Source organism: Phragmites australis, chromosome 5, assembly GCF_958298935.1.
Source record: "Phragmites australis chromosome 5, lpPhrAust1.1, whole genome shotgun sequence".
NCBI classification, from domain to species: domain Eukaryota; kingdom Viridiplantae; phylum Streptophyta; class Magnoliopsida; order Poales; family Poaceae; genus Phragmites; species Phragmites australis.
Window position 1 is genome coordinate 32,600,161 of NC_084925.1, and position 8,797 is coordinate 32,608,957.

Here is an 8,797-nt window from a genome sequence, read left to right on the forward strand (position 1 = left end):
ATAAAACATTTCTTTCCATTTTGCCAAGTATCCGTTGGCCAACGGAAAACTCTTACACACTACCGAGGTGTGCACTAGGAATCCACTACAAAGCCGTTACAAAGTAGCCACTAGCATGTATGTACCCGCTAAGGTTTCACCGCCATGGGAATCACTCCACTCCGGAGGCTCCCTCTTACGCCAAGGGTCCGAAAATCACTTTCGCAGACATCGCACCCGCCCACATCCATATGGTACACACAATACTAGTAAACCACTAATTAATAGGCTAGACCCATTCCATACCTAGCTTGTGGTTATACTGTAAACACAGAAAGGTAATCCTACGAATCGGTCCTTAGATTTGAGCAAAACTATCACTTTCCCAACCGTACATCATATACCAGCCTTATCATACCACTTGCTCAAATCCCTATGCTATGTTGCTACAAAAGTTATTCCATCATATTTTATCATTGTTGCATAAGACCATTATCAATTTCATAGAGCAATTATTATGATTATCGTTCGAAAGTAAGGCTAAGCATCATCTACCCTTCCATAACCCAAAAACCATACTATGGCGACAAGTATGATAAGGGAAAAATAGGGTAAAGCCTAACTCATGGGATTCCCAACATATTATTGGCATGCATGTTTATAAAATAAAATATTTGTAAAACTAGAATAAATATGTTCAAGAACATAATTTGCCTTCACTGAACTCAGTTGGGTCTTCAAAATCCTGATCCTACAGACTTTCTAGCTCCTCTGGAACATTGGCGTCTACTCGCAACATACACGAAAAAACAACAACACATAAACACTAAGACCAAAAAGAACCAAATATCACACAATAAATATCATCACATACAAGATCACACATTTCGGACAGTCCGGCGAAAGAACAGGTCAAAACGGAACTACGATTTACATGTTATGATTTTCTAAGGATTAAAACAGGACTAAAAATATTCTCTACAGATGAAATTATGTCGCTAGAAATTTTATAGAATTTTATCAAAGCCATCTATGATTTTCTGAATTTCAGACCTAGCTAACCGAGTGTGGTCCACTTCAAGACCATGTTTCAGAAGTGAGGAGTGTTAAAGCATATTGCCTAGGTTTTTTAATAGAATCTTAGTTGGGTGAACTACTCGGTTTACAGAACTTGTGAATAAAACATGCTATACAAATTTATCAGAATTTGAACTAAAAAAAATTATACTTCAGAAAAAACACCCCGAAGACCGTGTATTTGACTCCTGGGGATATCTTATACAGTATTTATCTCGTGCTGAAATGAGCGTTTTTTATATAAAAAGTGAAGCGTGTGCATTTCACCTCTTCATAGAAGAAGTTGTTTCGCTAGATATTTATCTAATTCAAACCATATTCACCATTTGCAAAAATCGTGCGAAACACGGCATTGTACACACTATTCTTATCCAGGTCGGATACATACAAGTTGACTTGACCCGCTACCCTATCCAAGAATATCTATGAACGAATTATGTCCACACAACACATTCTGGAAGCGCGATCATCACACACACAAAAAAAAAACAAATCTGATTTGGAAACGAGAATTTTGTACCGGTAGACCATTCCACGAGCTGAGTTTTGTCAGCATCGAAACTGCACGAGACAGGTCGCACATCAGCCTAGAATATCTCTTGTCCTGCTGAAAAGTAGTCTTGGATTCGAGGCTAGACACGCCGCAACAACCTTGTCCAGCTCAAAAAGCGACGGCGGCACTGGCCGCTGGGTGGAGATGGAAACTGAATGGTGGCGGTAACTGGTGAGTTTGACGGACTCGGGGTCTTCGCTGCAGCGTGAACTGACAATGCAAGTGTGTGGATGCAACACCGCTGTAAAAGTGTTTTGAAACCCCTTGGGGCCTCAACCAGCTGAGCATCCAACTTAAAGCTCACAGTTCAAACACGCACTACCAAGCAAAACAAAACAGATCAAAAAGCCTGCCGGCAGAGCAAAGGTTGTTAATTTCCGTAGCTCTGTCAGGGATCTCAATACAATGGGGGTGTCCACCTTCCGTTTCTGAAAAAGAAAAAAAAAATGACTAACACTCTTAGAAGATACACACATTATATTTGCACGCTTTAGAAGAATTCGAGAGGATTGTAAGCTTGCTCATAGCTCCCATCACAGCATGAACGCAACTTAGTTCCTCTAGTAATACACACGCCAAGTTTATGCTTTTATTTTTGCAGGTGATGATTAAGCGCCTCATGTGTCACTCCAAGCAGCCGGCGAAACTCGCCGTGCTTATAGTACTGTTGTTGCTGCTGTTTTGTCATGGAATTGGCAACGGCCATTGCTCTGCAGTTCATGAGAACAACGAAGATTTTCACTCACTGCTAGAATTCAAAAGGGGCATCACCAGTGATCCAAAAGGAGCCTTGAGCAATTGGAACCCCGATACCCACTTCTGTCGATGGAATGGTATGAACTGCAGCTCAACGCATGGCGCGTCACGGAGCTCAACCTAACCAGACAAAACTTGGCTAGCCAAATCTCATCCTCTCTTAGAAACCTGACCTTCCTTGACACGCTTGATCTATCCTATAATAGATTTCTAGGTCCCATACCTATTCTTAACAGACTCCAACACCTGAACACCCTTAATCTGGGAAGCAACCTTTTGCACGGCGTTATTCCTGACGCACTAACAAACTGTTCCAACTTAGCCCACCTAGATCTGTCCATAAACAACCTCACGGGTGTTATTCGTCAAAGAATAGGTTTTCTTACCAAGCTAGAAGGTATCGTCCTTGACAGTAATGATCACACTTGGAGCATCCCGGTGGCCCTCGGAAACATCACTACTTTACAAATACTTAGTCTTGTACAAAATCAACTCAATGGAAGAATTCCCCACGAGGTTTGGAAAATGTCAAACATAGTGATATTGTACCTACCTGATAATAACCTATCAGGTGGAATCCCACAAACTCTGTCTAATATATCTTCTCTTCAGTATTTATCATTGACGGACAATATGCTAGGCAACACATTACCGTCTAACATTGGCGATGCCCTTCCTAATCTCCGGTCATTGTTATTGTCTAAGAACCATTTTGAGGGTCACATTCCAGCTTCCCTAGGCAATCTGTCAGGTCTAGAACAAATAGATCTATCAATGAATCATTTCACCGGCCCAATCCCAAGCTCTTTGTGAAAGCTTTTACAGCTGAATTATCTAAACCTTGCGGGAAACAATCTTGAAGCAAGGGATAGTGAAAGCTGAGAATTCTTCCATGCCCTGACAAATTGTAGTTCTCTATATTTACTTTCGTTGTCGAATAATCAGCTACAGGGAGCCATACCAAATTCGATTGCTAATTTGTCCACCAATCTTACATATCTACAAATGGGCGGAAACAACTAATCAGGAATAGTGCCCCCAAGTATAAAAAAATTTAACGGTTTAATTCTCCTCACACTAGATTCCAACAATCTTACCGGTACAATTGAAGACTGGATAGGAAAGCTGACGAATCTGCAACATTTAAATCTTCAATCGAACAACTTCATTGGGACAATTCCACCTTCCATTAGTGATTTTACACAGTTGAATTATCTCTTTCTTGCGGAAAATTCACTGGTTTTGTGCCACCTAGCTAGGGAAACCTTAAACCAATATTGATGTTGAACCTTAGCTATAACAGTTTCCAAGGAAGCATACCTGCTGAGTTTGGTAACTTTAGACAACTCACTGAACTAGACCTTTCAGCAAACAAATTCAGTGGAGAAATTCCTGAAACTTTGGGCCAGTTTCAACAGATATACACCATTTGAATAGACCAAAATTTTCTTACAGGAAACATTCCAATTACCTTCAGCAATCTAAAGAGCTTGAGCATGCTCAATCTTTCCCATAACAATTTATCAGGCCCCATGCCAACTTGTCTAAATGATCTAGAGTCTCTCACTAAACTAGACCTATCTTACAATAATTTCCAAGGAGAAATACCAAACAGTGGTATATTTGATAATGCTACAATTGTTTCACTCGATGGCAACCGGGGACTGTGTGGAGGAGCCATGGATTTGCATATGCCCCCATGCCATGTTGTATGTAGAAGGAAAGTAGAAATCGTAAACTACATGGTCAAAATATTGATCCCAATATTTGGGTTCATGTTACTCATAGTGTTCATTTACATTATAATCCATGGGAACAAGACATCAAGAGGACCATACTTATTGCTCCTTTCCTTTGGTAAGCAATTCCCTAAAGTTTCTTACAAGGACCTAGCCCAAGCTACAGGAAACTTCTCCGAGTCAAACCTAATAGGGAGAGGAAGCTATGGATCAGTTTACAAAGGAAATTTGACTCAAGTTAAAATGCAAGTGGCTATTAAGGTTTTTGACCTTGAGATGAGGTATGCAGACAAAAGTTTCGTATCAGAATGTGAGGTGTTGAGAAGAATCCGTCACCGGAACCTTCTTTCTATCCTAACTGCTTGTTCAACAATAGACAATACAGGTAACGATTTCAAAGCGCTTATTTATGAGTTCATGCAAAATGGGAATTTGGACACATGGTTGCATCACAGACGTGCTGGTTTACCTACAAAATGTTTGGGCTTAGTTCAAAGAATGAACATAGCTGTTGGCATAGGTGATGCATTGGCCTACTTACACCATGACTGTGGAAGGCCTATTGTCCATTGTGATCTGAAACCATCTAATATCCTTCTTGATGATGATATGAATGCCCATTTGGGAGACTTTGGCATTGCAAGTCTAGTTCTTGATGCTAGGTCAACAAAAGTTGGACATGCTGGTCCTAATAATTCAGTCGCTGTGACCGGAACTATCGGGTACATCGCTCCAGGTACTATATATATATAGGTCATTGTCAAATCCTGTATTTGTAAAAGGCAATCTGTTATGCACATGAATATTTTGACTTTAGATTGAACTAATCAGTGGTTTTATGTTTATTTTCAGAGTATGCTCAAAGTATTCATGCATCAACCTGTGGGGATGTTTACAGTTTTGGAATAGTACTTTTGGAGATAATAATAGGCAAAAGACCAACCGATTCTATGTTTGAGGATGAACTCACCATGGTTAGTTTTGTGGAGAGGAACTTTCCAGATAAATTGTTACATATTATTGATGTCCATCTCCGAGAAGAATGCAAGGGCTTTATCCAAGCAGCGGTGGAATCAAAAAATGAGGCGCATCGATGCTTGCTGTCTCTCGTGCAAGTAGCTCTTTCTTGCACGCGTCTATCCCCAAGAGAACGAATGAACATGAGAGAAGTAGCCATCAACTTGCACTCAATCAGAAGATCATATGTTCGAGCGATCAAGGATGAGCAAGTTCTTCTTTGCTAGATGGATTTACAACATGCCATGGAGCTTGGATATTAGCTTAGTTTTTCTGTCAACACAGTAGCCAATAATCATAAAGATGAGATTAGCAACGAGTGGCATGCTGAAATTGATGAGCTGCCCTGCGCCCCTGCTAGGAAGCTATATGTGGTGGGCTACAAGTCATTTATCTGTGCCTCATGTCGTCCCCCTCAGGGCGACTCACCTCCGCCGTCTAGCGTCCCCCCTGCCGCATCTCGCCCGGCCGCCGTCGCCATCGGCGCCTTGCTCCGGTGGCTGTGACCCCCCTCTCTTTTCCCCTCCTTTTCTCCTCCCTTGCTGGATAGTTCTTCTCCGTCATGTGGGGCTTACCAAGCCGTGGTCCTCTCGTTGGATCTACCCTGGCCTGGCCGGATCGGGTCTCCCACTGGGTGGATCTGCACCCTCTCCCGCAGGGCTGTCTCTCCGAGTTCCATGTGATACACACGCGGTGCGATCATGCTGGCCTCGTGCCTGGCCGCAGCGCTGCGCCAGCTCCGTTGCTTCCCCTAGGCTGCACGCGTCGCATGGGGCATGGCCGCGGCGGTGCTGGTCACCGTGTGCATCCTTGTTTTGCTCCCAGCTGGATCCGGGTTGTCTTGACATGCTTGCCCTGGTTGCGTGGGTGTGTTCTGTGCCCTTGGCACGGCCACGGTGGCTGCCTCCTTGTGAAGCTACCATCGTGGGTATGGCTGTTGACGCGGGGCAGCTCGTTTGGCGCTGCAGGGCGCCGTGTTGCTGGGCGGCGTGGCTGTTGCGCTTCGTGTGAGCGCCGAGGGGGGGGTGGCAGCGCGGCGACCTGCTTCTGCGCGCCCAGTGGCACGGGGCCTCCAGCTCGCTCCGTTGTCGGTGCTGGTAGCGATGGGCGATGGCCTGTTGCCTTTGGTGGGTCCGCCTGCATGGCGCCTTCGGCGGTGGTCACCCCTCCTTTTGCTGCTTTGCCTGGCATCCGGTGGCAGTGGCACTGTGCCGGTCCCGACTCTTGGCGTTTGCGTTGCTCCTCCCCTTGCCCGGCCTCCTCTTCTGCAGGTTAGGCCCGTGGGGAGCTTCGTGACGTTGGGATGGCCGTGAGACGGTGCGGTTGTGAGGTGGTGGCATTGCGTTCGATGGTGGCGGCACCATGTCGGTCTCGGCGCCTGGCGTTTGCGTTGCTTCTCCCCTTGCCCGGCCTCCCCCTCTTCTGCAGGTTGGGCCCGTGGGGAGTTTCGTGATGCTGGGATGATCGTGAGACAGTGTGGTTGCGAGGTGGCTGCGTTGCTGATACTTTGGGCATGGCCCTTGTGTAGGCTGGCTGTGCGCGAGGGGCGGGAAGTGGGAGCCAGCGACGCCCTCGGGTACCGTTCTCCTTCTTGGAGGCATTGTTAGGGCATCTCCCCACTCCCCTCCCCTGGACCTTCTGGGTGAAAACCTGGTTCGGGCAACCGGATGGGCGATAGCAGTGACTCGACATCGCGTCCTCCTTGGAGGCGTTGCTCTGGAGGTGCAGTTCTCGTGTCACGGTGGCCGTCAGCTTAGTGGCAGCTTGGTTAGGTTTGATTTGAGCCTTTAGTTTCTTCTGTAGGTTTCCCCTATGTCCTTGATTCATGGCAACTCTTCATTCTTGATTGGTGTTTCTCGACAGTGATTTGTTCCAATGCACGCTTCTCGGAAGAGATGCGATGCCGACTTGTGTGACAGAGAGATGCAGCGTGGGAGCAAGACTCTGCCGACCGCGTTATGTTATGGCGGTGTGGGAGCAGAGCTCCGCCGACCCAGTTGTGAAGGAGACAGTCATTTGGTTGGTTAGCGCATGAGTTGAGCTGGGTTGGACATGTTTGTTGTCTGGCTGCGCCTTTTGGTGTGGGCGTGTGTTTTGAGTTAAGGTCGTATTGTCGTCTCGGGGTTGCCTACCGGTTTTCATTTAAACCGCGCAGTTGTGAGGTTTTGGGGCCTATTTTTCCTTATAAACTGGGTCATTTCTCTTCTTCTATGAAAAATTCAGCAATGCTCTTGTTGTCCTTTCAAAAAAAATATTTGGAAATAAGTCTTTGAAGCATCAAGGATTTGACAAAGTATCTCAGATAGGGATGGAAATTGGGTATGGCGGATACGGATAGTGCTCCCCATACCTGTACCCGCCATTTTTTTTCCGCCCACAGGCATACCAGTGGGCAACCACGGGCAAAGAGCCGAGAACAAACTCATCACCCGCGTGTACCTGTTGCCCACGGGCATACCTATTTACCCACCAGATCAGGAAATAGGGCGTCTCGTGCGTGAGGGCGGATCAGGAATCGAGCATCGCCGGTGGTGGGGATCTCGGGCAGCGGTGCTCTGGTGCGGTGGGGATCTCGAGCGGTAGCAGCAAGGATCTTGGGCAATAGGGCTCTCAAACAATGAGGCGGCGGGGTGGTTGTGCTCTCAGGCGGTGGGGCTGTGGGGATCTTGGGTGGCGAGGTGGTGGGGATCTCGGGTGGCGGGGCAGCGAGTATGTCCGGCGACGGGGCAGTGGGGATCTCAAGCAACGGGGTGAATATGCTCTCAGGTGGTGGGGCGGTGAGGACCTTAGGCGGCGGTCACGAGGAGGGATCCGGCATCGCCAGCTGTGAGCAGGGCTCTAGGGCGGTGAGGATCTCGGGCGGCGAGGCTCTCAAGCGGTTCGCCGGCAAGGCTCTCGTGAAGTGGATGGAGGAAGGAGAACTGAGGTGGTGGCTGGCCATTGGGTGGGTGAGCGCTGGAGCCTGGAGGGTGGTGCCAGGGATAAGGGATCGGGGGTGATGGGCAAATGGGATGAATGGGTGATGGGCTCGTGAGTGGGACCGACGAAATGGGCCCACATGTCATATGTTTAGATGGGTAAACGGGTGCTACGAGTACGGGAAGGTCTTACACATACTCGTGCCCATATACTTGTCGCGCAGAGTTTTTCGTCCACGAACGTACCCACGGGTAGCAAATTTGGAACATACCCGACTCTATTAGGGTATTTACCCATGGCTAATCGAGTTAAATTGCTATCCCTAATCTCAGATAGCTCTGATGGGTTTTGTGACTACAGTACTAGGTAGTATTTTAGATAGCTCGTTGTTGCGATCACTACACACATAATGCATATATCAGGTTACATGGATTGCTAATCGCCTAATCCAACTGCAAGTCTAGAGCCTAGCTAAAAGCAGATCGAATCCCAATCCCTTCGCCCAAATCTGAAGCTACAAATATCACCTACAATTTCATTTCGAAGAGTAAAGACGAATGAGATCCTTTGCATACCGTTCATGCGGCTGCCGGTCCGTTGCGTGCTGGACCGTGCGCCGTCGGATGTCATGCTTCGGCTGCAGCCGCCTCCCGCCGTGGCTTCATGCGCAGAGCGCCTTCCGCAACTACGCAGTGGAACCGTGGAAGGCTTGCCATGTCGCAGCTGTGCGTATGTGCCTGGCTCGGCTGTTCATTGG

At 47.1% G+C, this 8,797-nt stretch overlaps 1 protein-coding gene across 1 annotated transcript; it reads left to right on the forward strand.

Annotated features, from left to right (window-relative positions):
* Positions 1 to 2,473: 2,473 nt before the first annotated feature.
* LOC133919310 (putative receptor-like protein kinase At3g47110) lies at positions 2,474 to 5,437 on the forward strand. The gene is made up of 2 exons (XM_062363674.1): positions 2,474 to 4,840; positions 4,957 to 5,437. The coding sequence occupies exons 1-2, from the start codon at positions 3,862 to 3,864 to the stop codon at positions 5,346 to 5,348; spliced, it is 1,371 nt and encodes a 456-aa protein (XP_062219658.1). The 5' UTR covers positions 2,474 to 3,861; the 3' UTR covers positions 5,349 to 5,437.
* Positions 5,438 to 8,797: the final 3,360 nt, after the last annotated feature.

Coding starts and splice junctions, on each gene's coding strand:
- LOC133919310 (XM_062363674.1), top strand. CDS start 3,862: ATGCTCAATCTTTCCCATAACAATTTATCAGGCCCCATGCCAACTTGT. Junction 4,841..4,956: donor TATCGGGTACATCGCTCCAG/GTACTATATATA, acceptor GTTTATTTTCAG/AGTATGCTCAAAGTATTCAT.